The 18,256-nt window shown below is 47.6% G+C and overlaps 2 protein-coding genes across 2 annotated transcripts; one reads left to right on the top strand and one right to left on the bottom strand.

The window, feature by feature from the left end:
* Positions 1-10,101: 10,101 nt before the first annotated feature.
* EDB93DRAFT_150120 (uncharacterized protein) lies at positions 10,102-11,070 on the bottom strand. Its single transcript, XM_041455522.1, has 5 exons — positions 10,926-11,070; positions 10,692-10,866; positions 10,504-10,641; positions 10,356-10,439; positions 10,102-10,294 (listed from the first exon to the last, which is right to left on the bottom strand). Exons 1-5 carry the CDS (start codon positions 10,938-10,940, stop codon positions 10,230-10,232), a joined length of 477 nt encoding a protein of 158 aa, XP_041301436.1. The 5' UTR covers positions 10,941-11,070; the 3' UTR covers positions 10,102-10,229.
* A 1,795-nt stretch (positions 11,071-12,865) lies between these two features.
* On the top strand, positions 12,866-13,713 carry EDB93DRAFT_150232 (uncharacterized protein). The gene is made up of 2 exons (XM_041455523.1): positions 12,866-13,033; positions 13,084-13,713. Exons 1-2 carry the CDS (start codon positions 13,016-13,018, stop codon positions 13,702-13,704), a joined length of 639 nt encoding a protein of 212 aa, XP_041301437.1. The 5' UTR covers positions 12,866-13,015; the 3' UTR covers positions 13,705-13,713.
* The last annotated feature ends 4,543 nt before the right edge of the window (positions 13,714-18,256 follow it).

Raw genomic sequence — 18,256 nt, forward strand, 5'->3', positions numbered from 1 at the left:
GAATTAAGTCTTTGCGCAAGCGTCGGAAGCAGTACGAACCTTCTGACTTCGTACTGTGACGTCGCGCCGTATCGTCTCAGTCGTCCTCAACGACAACGTTCTTCCTCCTTTTTCTTTTCTACATTCCTTCTGCTCTTTCTATCACTCTCAGAAACACCCAGTCAATTTCTCAAAACACACTCTTAGCAAACACTCCAAATTCACCCGGCCTACCATGGAACGCATCTTAGCGGACCCAGCGCTGGAAGCGCAGCCCAATTTCGAGTCAGCAGCGTACGCGGGATGGCTCAATGCCCTTGTGGCAGGGGGCATAGCCAGAGAAGATGCACTCGAGCAAATGGCTGTGGGCTGGAGACTCGAGCGCCAGGAGCGCATCCTCCTTTGGCAGCAACAGAATGAGGAAGACGCCCGCACCTTGCAAGAACAGCTAGAGCGCGAGAGAGCCGAAAAAGAGGCTGAGGAACAGTTAGAGAGACGCGAAGCTGAGAAGAAAAAGCCCAAGATTAACGATTTTGATGATGGGGCCGTTGTCGCAGACGTTATCATACCTCGCCCATCCCAGTATGCCATCCAAAAGGTCAAGAACATGGAGTACGTAGAATTATGGTACTTCAGTCCTGACGGTTGCCACGAGGCTGCCACCACCTCTAGGTCCACATCAGACTCAGATGATGCTTTTGGCTTCGCCAAAGTGGATGGTATGGTCGCCCTCAAGACGATAGCGTCTTTCAAAGCTTCTCAGAAGGCTCTACAGGACCACGACCTATCTTGGCGGCAATTCGACCTCGCAAAGACCAGCTTTCTCGTTCACATTGAAAAGAACAATTGGCCGCAAAAGCATCAGCAGGCTTTAGCGTTATTTTTCACGCTCATTACCAACCATGAGCATCGCATGCGTCCACGAGGAGAAAAGGCTCTGCTTCGCTACGCGGGATTTGTGCGCCGTGAATGGCATGATCGCTTAGCGCAAGACCAAGGGTTCAATATTGGTTTATTCAATAATGCCCTGTACAACTCGATATCCGACGATGTCTGGGAGGCCGAACGAGATGAAGGTCTCAAAATGGTGCGTAGCGCATTACCCACCAACATTCAATCACTGACCAAATTCTTTTATATATTCAATCTCATGTCGGAAACGAACCCCGCTGGCTGTCTAAATGCTTTCACTCTTGGCTGTCCTTGCTTTTGGGGTACAATTCCCCATCTGCTATCCATGTGCTATTGCATATATGACTTCGTCTTTTGTCTTCCGCTCTCCCTTGCTTGCGCTCTCTACGCTGTCGCTCCATCTACCCTCATGCTAACTCAAACTCCCGCTTTCACTGTGTCCCTCTCAAACACTTAACCGCTGCTTCGCTTACACCCACACTGCTTTCGCACTTTCCTGTATACCATGGCTTAACAAAATCTTTGCTTTCATATAATTGTTCGAATCCTGGCTTACTCGAATCCTTTCATGCTCGCTCTATTGCACTCAGTTGCAACATTCGCTCGCAGTTCCCAACACTTCTTCCCGTTCTCGGGGGAGAGATGTGAGTTCCAGCCGAAATGGGCACGCAGAGACAGTACCTTTTGTGAATGATGGCCGCTATCACCCATACCGCCCTGCTAACCAAATGGCGAAAAAACTGCAGAAGTTGCAGCAGTTTTTTCCAGCGGGCGCAGGCCAAACCAGCCCATCAGCCTGCGCCCTCTGCCTTGGCTGATTCCGTCACCCCATCCACAAATGTGCATCCGAGTTCCTATGGGACAAACGAACCAAAACTCGATGTCGTCGAAACGCAGAGGGTCATTTGGTCAATCCAGAGGGCCTCGAAATCTGCTACGACTGGCAGAGACCCAAGGGATGCACCAATCCCTCTCGAGCTCACGTGCACGAATGTTCGGGGTGCGGAGCAAAGGATCACGGAGCTCAAGACTGTCCTCAAAGCGAGAGCATCTAATGCTATCACTCCCTATAGGCCCGAGGCCTGGCTGCAGCTTCTCATTTCGTCAAATCTCATACGTAAATATGCACATATTCCGAATGGTTTTCGCTTCGGTTTCATGGGCAGTGTCCCAACCATATCTCAAACTTATATCCCACCTAATAGCCCCTCGCTACATGCACATTTTGACGCTTTTGCTGCTATTCTGGACCGTGAATATTCCACTGGTCGTTATATCGGACCTATATCTAAATTGGAGACTGAAGAACTCATTGGTCCTTTCCAGACAGCCCCACTCTCCATGGTTCCTAAGCCAGGAAAGCCAGGAAAATTCCGCCTTGTACAAAACCTCTCGTTCCCGCTTCGTCCATCAGCCACTATATCATCCATTAATTCCTCTATCGACTCTAACTTATATCCGTGCACATGGGGTACAGCATCGACGATCTGTCTACTCATCTGGTCTCTCCCCCCAGGATCTCAGGCAGCCGTTCATGACGTGGCCGAAGCCTACCGCACAGTACCTCTTCATCCTTCTCAATGGCCGGGCCTGGTTGTCAGGACAGGAGAAGACAGCTTCGCCATTGATTCTAGCTTTTGTTTCGGGTTCTCGGCATCAGCAGGAACCTATGGCGAGGTCGCAGATGCTGGCGCAGACATATTCCGATCACAAGGAATTGGCCCGATATCCAAATGGGTGGACGATCACCTATTCATTCGGATTCTGCGAGAGCACCTTGCTAGCTACAATAACCTGCGCAAATCTCGTGCCGCTATCATTGCACGAAATGGTGGCATGCTCATTGAAGGAGGTCGAAAATGGTATCGGGGTTCAACTATGCCTGACGACAGAATTGAAGAGTTTGATGAAGACTGTTCGTTTCCCATCATTGATCTCTCAACAGCCTCCCCACGATCCCCAGAAGATGCTCGCTTCACATTTTGCTTTGACGACATCAACCGCCTATCCAAAATTCTCGGAATACCCTGGGAGCTGGCAAAAGACATCCTTTTCTCGTCATGTGCCCCCTTTATTGGCTTCCTCTGGGACATCGAGTCGCGTTCTGTCTCGATCCCACAGAGCAAGAAGGAGAAGTACGTGGCAGCTATCAAAGAATGGGAGATTCGATCTTCACACACGCTACGGGAAGTCCAGGAGCTTTATGGGAAGCTCTTACATGCTTCTCTGGTCCTCCCAGCAGGAAGAGCTTACCTCGTTTCTCTCGAGACCATGCTATCCATTTTTCACGACCGTCCGCACATGCCTCGTTCCCCCCCCAAGCACACAGGTGATGACCTCCGGTGGTGGAAAGCCAGCCTCTCACAATCACTCGTCTCTCGGCCAATCCCAGGGCCCGTCGAAATCATTGACCCCTTGTTACAAGAACATCTAGACGCTTGGGCCCCTACTATTTTTCTCCTGATCCTCCTCGTATCAGCCCTCGCATCATACCCTTACCCCGACCTTACCCTTGTTATCCTCGTCATCCTTGCATTCCCTTTCGCCCTCTACCTGTCGCTTCAGCAAAGCCAGTACATTTGGCCGGATCCTTTCGCTGACGAAGCATACCCGTGCTCCGTTTCACCACCTGACTGATCCTGCGGACAGTCCCCTTGCCCTTACCGTCCGGACGGAAACCTATGATATGATGCACGACGCATCCCCTTTGCCCTGTTCCCTTTTATGATCTCTGACTCGGTGCGCAGTCGCACATGCGACTTATACTTAGATCCGCAGCTGCACGATCGTGCCCTTGCGCGTTTCACTTCTTATTTCGACCTTTGACTCACTTCCTTATCTAGCACGTTCTAACCAGACCGAACGTGCCTTCCTATTATGGTCTTACCCTTTGTCGATTGCCTCTCCCGGTAGTACGAGTTATCACCCACTAATACGTTTCCTATCCTCTATATAAACTCGCTACCATGTACCATATTCCCTAACTTGAATCTACTTGGTTCTTGACCTCCTACTCTCACCAGAGTGATCCTTCTGCCTCGCCAGCAGTCTATATTCTATCTTCTTATCTGCTCATCGCGGATAAGCCTATAGTCTCGACCTTTACTCATCGACTTCGTCGACGAGCAAAGCCCCTGTTAACTAGTCGGACTTCTGTCCTTCTAATTAACGACGATCCTTACGATTAACCTTCGGGTGTCGTAAGCCTAGGCCGATATAGCTTATTGTCTCGCACCTGCGTGACATAAGCTACCCGATTTGGACATAGGCGTTAAATCGTACTTGCCGAAGACACGCCAAGTACGACCCCTAACCTTGGGCTAGCCCAAGGACGTCCACAGACCGTTGACGACACAAGCTCTGTTTGAGCGTCGCCAACAGATACCATCCAAGTCGTAACACCCCTCGGCTTACTCAGACGCTAGCTCAGGCACTGGTATCGCGATTTGGATCAATGGCAGATGGCGAGCGTGGTGTCTCCTCCCAGGCTGGAAAGCCGAAGACAGAGACATTGGCTGGGCAGAGGCAGTCGGCATGGAATTCCTCATTATTGCACTCCTCGGTTTATGCCCAACGGGCAGCTGCATCAAAATATTCGGGGACAACCGGGGAGTCGTTGAAGGGTGGTGGAAAGGGCGTAGCCGCAACAGGGCCACCAATACCGTCTTCAAAAGGATCCACGAGCTCGCCGCATCTACGCAATGCACTTTCCTCACGCGCTATGTACCCAGCAACTACAACCCAGCGGATGGCCCATCCAGGGGAATCTACCCTCCCTCAGACCTTCTGCTTCCCCCAATTAGCATCCCCCAGCCACTCCAACCCTTCGTCACGGACTTTGACAATCCCGCTATCCCTTCTGAGTGCCATGCATGCAGTAAGAAACTCAAAGCGCTCCCACACGTCAATGACCGAGCCCGCTCACGAGAATCAGCTGAGCACCTCAATGACGAGCTCCGTCGTCAAGGAGAAGAGCTCCTTAAAGCGACGCAAGCTTAGTAAGTCAGCGAACATCACACTGCAGGCTTCCCCCTCATCGAGATTCTTAGTTGCAGCTTATCCTGCTAATCTCACCCCTCATATTTCCGTCCTAAGACCCCATTGCACAGCAAAAGACAGGCTCCGTCTTTGGCGACCAGCCACAGACGACACATCAATATCTTGCCTCCCCCACGCAGATGCACAGCGCATTCAAGATGTCATGATCCACGCATGGGCTGGCAGCACCCAGGAGGCATATGGAAGCGGCATCCTCGCCTACCATGTTTATTGTGACTCGCACTCCATCAATGAAGCCATGCGTGCACCCGCGTCTTCTGAACTCATTTCAGCTTTCATTTCAGACTTAGCCGGATCATATTCAGGGAAAACTATATCAAGTTATGTCCACGGTATTCGCGCATGGCATATTTTGCACGGAAAATCATGGTCCTTAGATGATGACAAAATAGATGCTATGCTGAAAGCGGCCAAGAACCTCACGCCCTCGTCATCAAGAAGGAAGAAAAGACCACCATACACCGTGGCTTTTATAACTAGCATCTTGCAGAAACTAGACCCCAACAACCCTCTCGATGCTGCAGTGGGTAGCTGTCTCACAACAGCCTTTTATTCAATGGCCAGAGCTGGAGAATTCACGATCCGAACTCTTTCATCATTTGATCCCTCCATTCACGTCAAACGCTCCGACATTCGTCACGAAACAGATCGCAATGGGCTCGCGACTACCGTTTTTCATTTACCCCGCACGAAAACATCACAAAACGGGGAGGACGTTTTCTGGGCGAAACAAGAGGGTCCCACTGATCCTGAGGCCGCATTATCCAACCATCTCAACATCAACAACCCCCACTTCGACATCGCACTCTTTTCCTATAAGTTCGGCGAGGCACACCGTCCTTTGACGAAAACAAAGTTCATTGCAAGGCTTGCTCGCGCTGCAAAGGATGCTGGCCTCGACCCATTGCAAGGCCACGCTATCAGAATAGGTGCTACCTTGGAATACCTCCTCCGAAACATCCCATTCGAGGTCGTCAAGACAATGGGAAGGTGGGCCAGTGATGCCTTCCAGATCTATCTTCGAGATCACGCTCAGATTCTCGCACCATACCTTCAAGCAACACCCGCCATTCAAGATGAATTCCTGCGGCACACAATGCCCCGCGTTCGGTAACGGCTTCTTCATGTAAGCATCCATTCTCCTCCTAGTCTTATGGGTATCTTCGGTTCGCTCGATGCGTCGTCGAACTCCTAGACAGTTGGGAACCGCAGCTCACCTTTTATCTGGCAGGACACGCAACTCGGGACCGGGAGGCGCTGCGCGCCTTCGCCCAAATCGCTCAGAATAGGATATATCGAGGATCGTGGACATCGAATGTTCATAGCACGGTAGTAGAGGCAATATTAATTGAATTCTCCAAGCAGAACTGCTCCAAGTGACTCGCAAAGACCGACGTTTTCGATTGACATGTTTCAAAACCGTGCGTAACTTGACCAATTTGTAGAACATGTGGAGTTGATGTAGGAAAACTGTTGGATATCGGACAGAGAAGAGTACATACGTCCGTTGGCATCAACCATAGTCACTCCTAGGGCAAGCAAAGGATCACTCGAATAAAATGCCCGATAGAAAGTGGGAAACGGAACACGTGAAAGATTTGAAGGTAGTTTGCACTGTGCAGGCAAATCCGTCCAACACCGTAAACCACTGCGACGGGTATGCGCAGTGTACGTGCGGGTCTCCATAATCCACACCATCGTACTCGCCACACCCGTCAGCGATAAACCGCTGGTTTACCCGTACCCGTGCGTGCTCTACCCTACACGTTGAAGTAACGTTTTGAGGCAATGTTAAAGGACAACGTGGGCAGGAAAACAACTTGTGGATGCTGGCGAGCAGACGAATACAGGCAGGATGATCATGAAAATGAGGTTCCCTTGTGTCCATCTCCATCACATGCGGATTTCGGCAGTAGTAAAAGTGCCGAACGGGGTATATCTGGTATGAACGCTATCGTTATACACCACCAACACTCCCCATTCGCCCATACTCATCCTCAAATATGACCGTGGTCTTAAATGGTCCCAGTTGGTGGCCGATAATCAATTTCAATATTGTTTTCAGCTATTGGACAGGTTTGTCGGATCAAGATCTCTAGGTCTAACATTGACTTGCGCTTTCGCAGTTGCCACCAGCATCGTGGTGGTATACGATTGGGGTGAGCAGGACAGCGTTCGAAAATTGCTGAAATTCTCATAATATTTTCAGTGCTAACGATTGGACAAGAGGCAGGTAGATATTATTGCCAGAGCAGCCAACTCGCTAACAATGGTGTCATAGATTGAACTCATCTGGGTAAGTGACGAGAGTCCCGTATCAGCAGAAAAGAAGAGAATACGACGATTTCGCAACAGAGGCAACGATGGTCTTCCATGACTGTGCTTTATTTGCTTGTTCGTACCTCATTGTGCTATGGCGTGGCTGGCAAGTCGTGCTGACTCCAACATGTCCTAGATACGTTATATTGGAATATCATATTCTGTGTATGTGTCGAGGCCAACAACTTGGCACCGTGCTAATGCTCATACCTGACAATTAGTCTCAATGTTCTACGTATGTCTCACATGCTCTGTGTTCGATTCTTCTGACCATTGGCATACAGAAAATATGCCATTGGTCTCGCTGACAGATGCAGTGAGTAATATGCAACCATCTCATTCCTATCCAATGTATGCGCTCATACGTAGGGGTGAGTGAGATTCTGAACACTGAACCTAGCTCAACATAATGACTGCACAGGTGTGAGTCGGTCTTTGATACTAGTAATACTCGAGGCTGATCACTGATTGGGTGTTTCAGGCAATATTATAATCTACGTAGTGGATGGGACAAATGTGGTTGTAACTGCCATGTTAGGCGGTGAGTTACCCAGCTCAATATCTCTGATGTTGACTCGACTGAAACATGATGTAAGTCATCATGATTGCCCGGTTACATGCTATGTATCAGGGATCCAGAATGATGCTTCGCTTCCTTGTTATCATGTTCCTGGCTGTAAGCATCGCCTGCGGGGTAATGGCGGCAATAGGACTCAAGGATGATGTAGCGGGTGAGCTTACTTGTCGACGTGAAGAACATAGCTAATTGGACGAATGCCAGAGGAGCTGATACTCTCTGGCACATATATGTATAATGATGTATCTGATGGGGATGCTCAGCTTCTGTTTCCAATGGTTTGGATGCTCAACACTGTTTGGGAGGTCCTTGCACTGTGTCTTTCAGCCTGGGTTGCTGTAAAACACTTCCGTGACCTACGAAGATTCGGCCAATCGACAGGAACAACCATCGGGGACTGTTTCAGAGTGCTGATACAATCTCATGTGCTTTATTTCGCAAGGTGAGTTTATCATGTGATTGTGGTCATAGTTTTCTGCTCAAGTCCCGCGCGACTAGCTTTGTTTGTGTCTCTTGCCTTCAACTTGCTTTTATATCTCCAGAGCTCTATGTGCGCTGACCTGTCACTGACATATGCGTGTAAACATTGCTCACCGTTTCTGCAGACTTCATATTCTGCTGGAGCCCTGACACTCCTAGGCGGTCTTCAAATTTTATTGGGCGTGCAGATGTTTGTGCTAGGACCACGCCTGATCCTTAGCGTTCGAGAATATCACGCCAAACTCGTGGCCAACTCTGATGCAGAAACTAGCATGAATTCGATTGTCTTCCAGGAGCATGTACATGTGACAACTAGTAGTACTGTGTAGGGACATGCATGACCGGTGGTCCGTAGGGATGAGAAATTTGGTCGAGGATCCGTCTTAGTATTTATTTAACATATAATGTTTCCAAGCATATTTAAAATCGAGGTTTACGTATACCAATCCATTTCTTGATGTATCCTTACCGGAACCCAGTGAACAGTCCACCCACAGTTACACCAAATGGCAAGCCAAAATTGTCCAGAACGTCTAGCAGCCAACCCAGTCCTCGATGCCCAATACTGAAATAAACGAGAATTAGTATAAATTAACGAAACAACTGACTCTACGCGTTTGTGGACTTCCTGTCTAACTTGAAGCACACAGATGATGAAGAAGTGACTGTGAACTGAAGGCCAGATAGCTGGTAGTTGATTAGCCTGAGATGCATTCTCGTCCATCCGGGCAACGGAGAAGGAAAGATGAAGAAATCGTGCGAAGTCATGGCTGACCATCAGAGTAAAGTAACGAACGAGATACGGACATGCACACATCTGCGATACACCCGTTGATATCGATCACAGTCGCTCCAGGGCAAGCAAATGATCACTTGAATGAAGTGTCCGGTAGAAGGTGGAAACGGACCCGGAAAACGTGAAGACTCGAGGGTATTTTGCAGGCACATTGAAAGGTAGCGTGGGCTATTGCAATGACGAAAGAAAACAACTTGTGGGTGTCGGTGAGGACACGAATCTAGGCAGGATGATCACGAGGAGAATAAAGTTCCGGGGAGTGTCTAGATGGAGACGCGAGGTGTATCGATGATGGGTGTTCGATTATGAACAAAGTACTTCCAACACTGCACTCACGATGGATGATAGCCTAGAATAGATGCCAGTTAGATTTCGCAATAAAACTGTCTGAGACCCGGAGCACGAAGCTGGACATTTACAGTCAGCTCCACTCGAACTGCTCTACTTGCCTGGCCATCTACGTACAGATGATCACGAGGATCCTACACACACTCCCTCTGATCTATCCTTTCCTCCCCGACACCTATCATCCCTCCGAGTCACCTCACGTCTCCTCCACATTCCCTTGCCGTGTATCTTATCCACAACCGCTATTTAGAAAAGCAATGACATGGCCCACAGTTCCCGAGTAATAGTATGTTTGTACGCAGGACATGCTCGTGACGATGTGAAGAAACTGGTAGGCAATATTGTCGACTGGGTACAAGGATGGGTCGCAAGAGAAAGAGAAGTAAAAAGACAGTGGCTGATTGTAGCGGAGGGTGAAGCTGTAGGAGTATGGACGGAGTTGAAGTTGTGAGATATCGTGTTTGGAAGCATAAGTCGATGTTAAATGTAGCTATACACACCATGTCAAAATTCCTGTCATGTTCCTCCGTTTCTTCGCTTGTTATTCCTGCATTACTCCTACGCAATTCCTAGTATGCGTGCTCTCTCGAGCCAGGACCGCACGAGTGACTGCAAACATCTTATGCTAACCCTGACGCTAGCTCAGTTTCGTGCAGGAAAGGGGAACGATCTCAGGATGTAGCCTCAAAGCGCACCACCGAAAGGAAGAGAGTGAAGAGCTCCTCGGGGTCACAAGGGTTACGATACCATCGAACTGATTCAGTCATGCAAAGCCTCGATCTCCCGAGTGCTTCGCGCGAGATAGTCATCGTATGAGTCATGTGCTGCATTTCAAGAAACACGGAAATTGAGCAATCCGCCCACACCTGCATCCACCATGCTTACCAGCATTTTTGAGTTTAGCGCGAAACCGCGCAATAACTTCTCGGTTGTATGTGATTGCTGAGAGTTGCGTGTGTTTGACGGTGCCTACACGGCGTTTGCAGCACTTTGGTTTAGAGGATGGCAGAGACACACGAAGATGCAAGCCTACCTGAGACATGAATAACACGCGGAATGATCCTGACATCGTAGATGCTAGTGAGAAGCGTGACTGCACCCCATGCAATTCGATGTTGATCTCGTGCGACACGAATAATACAAAGGTTCGTGAGCGGTGAAAAATACTTGACTGCAGCCATTTATGTAAGATAATATAAATAGTCGAAGGATTATACGCACCATTCAACGACATCCCTACTGCTCCCCATCCGGTGTCGCCAAAGTTTGTCACGATGCTGTCGCGGAGAGCGTTGTAGATCAACCTCCCGTCCAGAGTTCGTGTGCTTAGAGACTCTTTTTCAGTGGAGGTATCTACCGTAGACGTATCGACGAATTCGACGAGGAGCCAGCGATTCTTGTTTGATTGTATGGGTAAGCATGCTATACACGGTTGAAAACCAGTTTGTTTTCTACCTTGAACCGAACCATGTCTTGCGATGAGGTGCAAACGTTCCACAATCAATACTCAATGAAGGTAGGCCTTGAAGGAGATGGAGAATGACAAATTGGAAGCTCCAGAATGTTATATCATATCACAAGACTGCAGCAAGGTTGTATTATTATTGCGCAATACTTGTCTAAATTAGGGAAACGCCAATTCGCTGAAGTTGACGGTTGTTTGGGTTGAACGTATTGCAAAGGTCGGCCTATCGAGTCTCAGATTCCAATCCAATACCACTAGCTGATACCTTAATACAGGAAATTCGTGGTCTCTGCGATTCGCTCGACAACTCTCTTGCTACGGGTGTGTGGAGCATCACACGTGGAGGAAAAATTCATGCCCATTGCTGCGTGACGTCACGAATCGCAACAAAAGATTCAAGTCATTATGATTGCTCGGTTGCATGCAATGTATCAGAGATCTAGAACGATGCTGATCTTTCTTGTTGCTGTCTTCTTGGCTATTATCCGCCGAACGAGATACAGACACCCACACCTGCGTGCATACACCCGTTGGCATCGATAACAGCTTCTCTTAGCAAGCGAGTGATCGCTTGAAAGCCTCTGCGTCACTTCAGGCGATAATCTGCTGTCTCAGGTATACGTTTAAGCCCAGACAGCTGATAGACTAGAAACTACACCTAGACGCGGAATACTTGATCATCCAAGCGAACACAAAGAAAGGAGATAAAGTGACTGTGACTCAAAAAAAAAATGTGGCTGATAGTACGTCGCACCTCTGAAAGGGTGTTTGGCTGTGAGAGAATCTACCAGGTCATCGTCAATATGGCTGATTAGAAATCAAATAGAGTTGAAGTGCACTGGCAGAGTGCGGTGTATCAGTATGTCACGGGCTCTGCGTCGTGTGGGAACATAAACGTACCATGGAACCGCTCTCCTGGGATCGGATGATATGTCCTGCTTTTCAAACTCTTCATCTAGACACACGCCGTAAGCACAAAACGCCTCGCGTCAAACGGCTAATGGCAACGTTTGTCTGTTGTGATCCAAGGGGTCAGTGGGAATAGTGCACCGAGGTCGACTGCTGTACCGTTGATCATGTGTGGCGAGCTGCCCCCACTGAATATGCGAGATGCGTCAGACATTATCGCGCGAGAGCAGTTGAGCGTTTTTGTATTGATGAGAACATAGTGTGTGGCATTGAACCATACACGATATTGACACCAGCACAAGAGCACAGGTTGACTGTCACTAGTAGTTTACAGCGTCGGGTAGATCGAATAAAAAAAAACAGCCGTTCCTTCTATTATAATATACCGTTAGTATTGAAAATCACGAGTTAAGAGATAACACCTACACGAACGCTACCTCCCATGCTGCTGACGGTTGACGCACACTGTTGCGAGCATGGAATCTCTGTGGACGTTGATGACTATGCTGAACCTTGTTAGTAATGATATAGAATTTCAGACAACACACTTACATCAAAGCTGCCTTCCATGCTACTGATAGTTGACGTGCCCTTTTTTTTGACGTTGTGGTGTGGGTTGAGAATGTCGATAACAGGGATATGCCTCAAGCGAAGGCAAAGGCATTCGCTCACGGTCGAATTCGTGTCCGTCGATTCTGCGATACGGTTAGTTTTACACGCGCCACGTCGTACCTAAAACTTTTGCCAAACGACCTCATTTCGAATTATCGCGCATGGAACCAAGGCGGCCTTCGGGCATTTTTTTTCGTGATAACAAAAATCAAAATCAATGTTGATAAGCTCAGAAAACTCATGTGGGAGTATGAATAGTTGATTTTGTCGCCACCTTGATGTCACCTTGCGATCAGTAACAATGAGCGGGAGGGTATGGACTTGTGACCCGGCAGGGCTTAGCCTAGTAGAGCCCAAGACATCTACTTGCGTTTGAATGGGCTATTGTAAGCGGCTCGATTGAGAAGGCAATAAGTGGTCCACCCTAAAGTGCATATCATCAAGAACAATGAAGGTCACGTTGCTTCCACAGTTTGAAAAAGAAAAAGCCACGAGGGTTCGGGTATTTTAAACGAGTCGCCGATGGACTAAATTTTCATAAGCTCCCATCTTGCTCAAAATGTCGTCTACATTCTTGGTGAGTACTATCGTAAAATACAGCGAACTGTGACTTAACGAGTCCCATAGTTATTCTCGGAATTAGAAAACGATCCAACTAAACCTTATGATGTCCAAGTTGTCCAGTTCTGGCGAGGCGAGGAAGAGCCACGACGGCCCTATCCACTTCACTGGGCAATCTACGTCGAAACAAGTCCTAGCATTGGGAACACGTATCAAATCGCAGGAGACTCCACAAACTACGCCATCGATATCCGACTCAACCAGCCTCTGGAAAATTTGGAGGACTTGCGTGGAAGCTGTATAGTTGGAAAGGTAAACAGGAAGGAGCTCGACGCCATGGAAACACTCCTTCCGAGAGTTGCCATCATGCGCGATCTCCCCTGCTGGAATAGCCATAATTGGGTGGAAGACGCGCTTGGGTATCTCAGGCGCTGCTGCTGTTTTAGCATCGTCGGGGAGATAAAGTTGTCCGGTCTTCAGGACAACATGTGTTGGCTATTAGAGGAATGGCCCGAGATTGAGGACGCGGTAGAATTTGTCGGTGACGCGAATCTCGCGTGCGTCCAGAATAACCGACGACTTTGGGACTCGCACCAAAACTTCTGGAGGCTGCACGAAACTTGGCGTTTGAAGTGCGCAGAGGCGGTCAAAGATGACAATGAGGAGTGCGACTCTGAAAGTGGTTAAAAGAATCTGTTTGATTTATCAAACTCCATGGAATCTGGACCTATGTTTGTGGGCTGCAATTGTGATTTTGTACCATCATCAACGTCATGTACCCAATGTTAGAAGTAGTGTGGTAACCTTTGAGCACTGAGCTTGTACAAAGCTGACTTGCACCGTGATGTCCAGATGGCTCTGTAGAGGGCACAACATGTACAGCTGACATGCTGTTCATGCACTGATGAACCACCTTTGATTCCGCTTTGATTCCGCTAAGCGCTCGCGAGACTCGTTACATAAACAAAACTTTGGCCCGGGAAAACACGCCGTTCCGGAAGGCGCCTCGCTGTGTTCAATTTTCAAACGTTCATCGTTCATGTCATTCCCGCATTTTCGAGTATTTGTTCTCAATATTTTCATACGTTCATAAATTTACTGATGGGTTAATGCATTGAATGCCATGTGCTTTACATTGGATTCGCTCTAAACTTATCGTATCTCGTTGTTCATCATGCTAATATAATCATGCTAGCCCAGGTCCCAATGATTCAAGCATGATGCGATGGACAGGTAAGGTGAGATATATTTGACCCAGTCAAGGTTTCTTGTTCCATAATAGTAATCGGAGGGCAGTTATGCCTCGGGCTCAGCCAGCAAAGCCGAAGAGTGTGCACTGCTTGTTTCACTCACATCAATTTCACGCTCTGACCTGTGCTAGATCGACAACTACAGGGAACTCCTCAATTTTTGCAAGTTTGCGGCAAAGACCTCAAAATCACCTTGGAAAATTTTGTCGACATCACCAACGATGGTGTTCAAGTAGTCGCGTGCGTATTAAACACTGGTTTGGAAATCAAAATCTAATTTGACACTTGTCACTTGATTTTGCAGCATTTCACCCAATCAAGGCAGGATCATTTATCCATATCCATCATTCAGAGTTTGGCGACAGAAACGCTGGGCGGTGGTATATCTAGCACAAACACAATCGTTATACCATAAACATTCCCTATCCGCTTACACTCATCTGTCTGATATGACCAAAATCTTGAACGGCCCCAGTTCGTGGCCGATGATTGATGAGAATATCTTTTATAGCTATTGGATAGGTTCGTCGCATCAAGATATCTAGATCTAACATCAACTTTCCGTTTCGCAGTTGCCGCTGGCGTCGTGGTGGTATACGATTGGGGTGAGCGGGTCAGCATTAGAAAACCTCTGATATTCTCATGGTATTTCTAGTATTAACACTCGGCCAAGAGGTATGTCGATATCATTGTCGGAGCGGCCAACTTGCTAAGAATGGCGTCATAGATTGAACTCATCTGGGTGAGTGACCTGTATCAGAAGAAAAGCAAGAGATACAATGAATTCACGACAGAAGCCACGCTGGTCTCTCATGACTGTGTTGTATTTGGTCGTTCGTACCTCATGTTGTGTTGTAGCGTGGTCGGCGCTTGTGCTTACTCCCCAATGTTCTAGATACGTTGTATTGGAATACCATACTCTGTGTATGTGTCAATGCAGATAAATTAGTACCATGCTAATAGCTGATCTCTGACAATTAGTGCTTATGCTCTGCGTATGTTGCATATGGACTGTGTTCAATTTTTCTGACCAGCAGCATACAGCAAGTATGCCATTGGTCTCGCTGACAGATGCAGTGAGTATTCCACAATCATCTCATTCCTATCCAATGAATACAATTATTGTAGGGGTGAGTGAGATTCTGATGATTGAATTGGCTCAACGTAATGGCGCAATAGGTGTGAGTCGAAGCTTTTGATACTAGTACGAGTGTGTTCACTAATTGGGTTTTGCAGGCAATATCACGTACTACGTACAGAACGGGATCAATGTGGTTGTATATGTCATGCTGGACGGTGAGTTACACAGTTGCAATGCCTCAGCGGTATTGACTAGAATGAAACATGATGCAAGTCATCATGATTTCTCGGTTGCATGCCATGTATCAGGGATCTCGAATGATGCTCATCTTCCTTGTTATCGTATTTTTGGCTGTCAACATCGCATGCGCAGTAATTGGGGCACTAGGACTCAAAGATACTGTAGGGGGTAAGCTTTACTCGTTGACTCAAAGAACACGGCTCATTGGGTAAATACCAGAGGAGCTGTTACTCTCTGGTACATATATATGCGATTATAGATACGAAGGGGCCAACGAGCTTCTGTTCTCAATGTTTTGGACGCTCGACATTGTTTGGGAGGTCCTCGCACTGTGTATTTCAGCCTGGATTTCCGTGAAACACTTCCGTGACCTGCGCCGACTTGGTCCATCCACACGATCGAGCATCAGAGACTGTTTTAAAGCGCTGATGAAATCTCACGTGCATTATTTTGCAAGGTGAGATTGTCATGTGAATGTAGTCATCTTTGTCTCAAGTTCTAAACATTGCTTTAGCTTTGTTGGCGTCTCTTGCCTCCAGCTTGTTAATCTCTCTCCAAAGCTCGCGGTGCGCTGACCTGTCGCTGACATGTGTTTTTAATCACTGCTAATCATTTCTGTAGGATTCATATGGTACGGGGGCTCAGATAGTCGCCGGTGCTCTTCATATTTTGTTGGGCGTGCAGATGTTTGTGCTAGGACCACGCCTCATCCTTAGTGTTCGAGAATATCACACTAAACGTGTGGCCAACTCTGACACAACTAGCATGAATTTGAGTGTCCTCAAGGAGCATGTAGATGTACCGACTAGTGGTAATGTGTATGGAAACGCTTGCCCTGTACTCTACAGGGAAGAGAATTTGGGTTGAGGATCTGCCGTGGTATTTATCTAACATGCAACCTGTCCCTGCGGTATTGACGTGTCGCTGCCTATAATTATAGCAAAACCCTGATACTTTAATTACTACAAGTCTGAATTGTAGGGTGATCTGATACACATCGGAAACATACGCTGTGGCTCGGCTGCCCACGGGGGGACTTGCCTGTGAAATGTATACAGGTGCCGAGTAATGTAACTTCTCGGCACCATACGTCCAGCTTACCATGCGCGTTCGCTTCTGTTTCTTTCTCTCCTCCACGACATTGAGTTCGTCATACCTCGTACATCCTCACCTCGATTCATACCTACAGTTTTTCTTTATACCCACCTACTACTCCGAGCTAACGCTCAGTCCAGCCCAACGTACTAGATCATGTCAGTGACTCTCGAGTCAGACGAAGCTGGACCCTGAGTCACTGTACGGCAATGTGCGGTGCTACACACCCCATTTGGGTTTTGCTCTTCAAACCAGGGACACAAGGTTACGCTAGCAAATATTGCTAGCTGTGATGGCTGCAACACAACACTTTTGTGAACTCCCCATCGTTACGTCGTAGTCTAGATCTACACATAGTAGGTTATACACGTCTATGTATCGACAACACAGATTCCTCCGACTCGGAGTATCTGTGGTCTTATTCAGCAGGAACATAATTATGTACGTCTATTGTTCTCACAGCTACAATGAATTCACTGATGGCCGTAACCTGATCATTGCATTGATCAAGGGTCTCGAGGTGCGGATCAATCAAACGTCCATCATGGCTATACAAGCACTGAGCGGTAGTATATCTAGCATGAACGCTATCGTTATACACTACCAACATTCCTCATTCGCTCCTCGTCCTTCAAGTCGAACATGACCGTAGTCTCAAATGATCCTAGTTTGTGGCCGCTAATCAGTTTGAACATTTATCTCAGCTATTGGACAAGTTTGTCGTATCAAGATCCTTTGATCCAACATTGACTTGCTGTTACACAGTTGCTGCCGCAGTCGTGGTTATATACGATCTAGGTGAGGGGGACAGTCTTCGAAAACCACTTATATTCTTATACATTTCCAGTACTCACGATCGGACAAGAGGTAGGTCGATGATATAATCACAGTAGCAGACTCGCTGAAAGAGGTGTCCTAGATTGAACTAATCTGGGTGAGTGACAAGAGTTCGGTATGAGAAGAAAAACAGGAGAGTATACTGAATTTGCGACAGAGACAACCTTGGTCTCTCATGACATTGATGTATCTACTTGTTCGTACCTCATGTTGTGCTACTAGTAGCGTGGTCGGCAGTTGTTCTGACCCCAAAATGTTCTAGATACGCTATATGGGAATACCATATTCTGTGTACGTATCGAGGCCAACAACTTGAAACCGTGCTAATAGACCAGCTCGGACATTAGTATCCATTTTATCGGTATGTCTCATATGCTTGTGTTCGATTCGTCTGACAGACGGCACACAGCTTCTGCGCCATTCGTCTCGCTGACAGATGCAGTGAGTTTTATGCAACCATCTCACTCCTATTCAATGAACTCACTTATATATAGCGGTGAGTGAAATTTTGAATATGGAACTTGGCTCAATGTAATGGGTTAATAGGTGTAAGTCGGAATGTTTGATACTACTAGTATAAGGGTGATCGCTAATTGGGTGTCTCAGGCGGTAGCATGTACTACACACTCAATGGGACAAATATGGCTGTAGGTGCCATGTTGTGCGGTGAGTTACCCGATTCCAATCACTGTGCTATATTGACTGGACTGAAATACGATGCAAGTCGTTGTCATTA

This window comes from Suillus bovinus (genome assembly GCF_016758785.1).
Source record: "Suillus bovinus strain UH-Sbo-P2 chromosome Unknown EDB93scaffold_128, whole genome shotgun sequence".
NCBI classification, from domain to species: domain Eukaryota; kingdom Fungi; phylum Basidiomycota; class Agaricomycetes; order Boletales; family Suillaceae; genus Suillus; species Suillus bovinus.

What these genes read in the sequence shown, in the direction of transcription:
- EDB93DRAFT_150120 (XM_041455522.1), bottom strand. An exon ending in AGTAGGGATGTCGTTGAATG is followed by an intron (nt 10,642 to 10,691) that starts GTGCGTATAATC and finishes AAATGGCTGCAG; the next exon opens with TCAAGTATTTTTCACCGCTC. An exon ending in CGCTAAACTCAAAAATGCTG is followed by an intron (nt 10,295 to 10,355) that starts GTAAGCATGGTG and finishes CTTGAAATGCAG; the next exon opens with CACATGACTCATACGATGAC.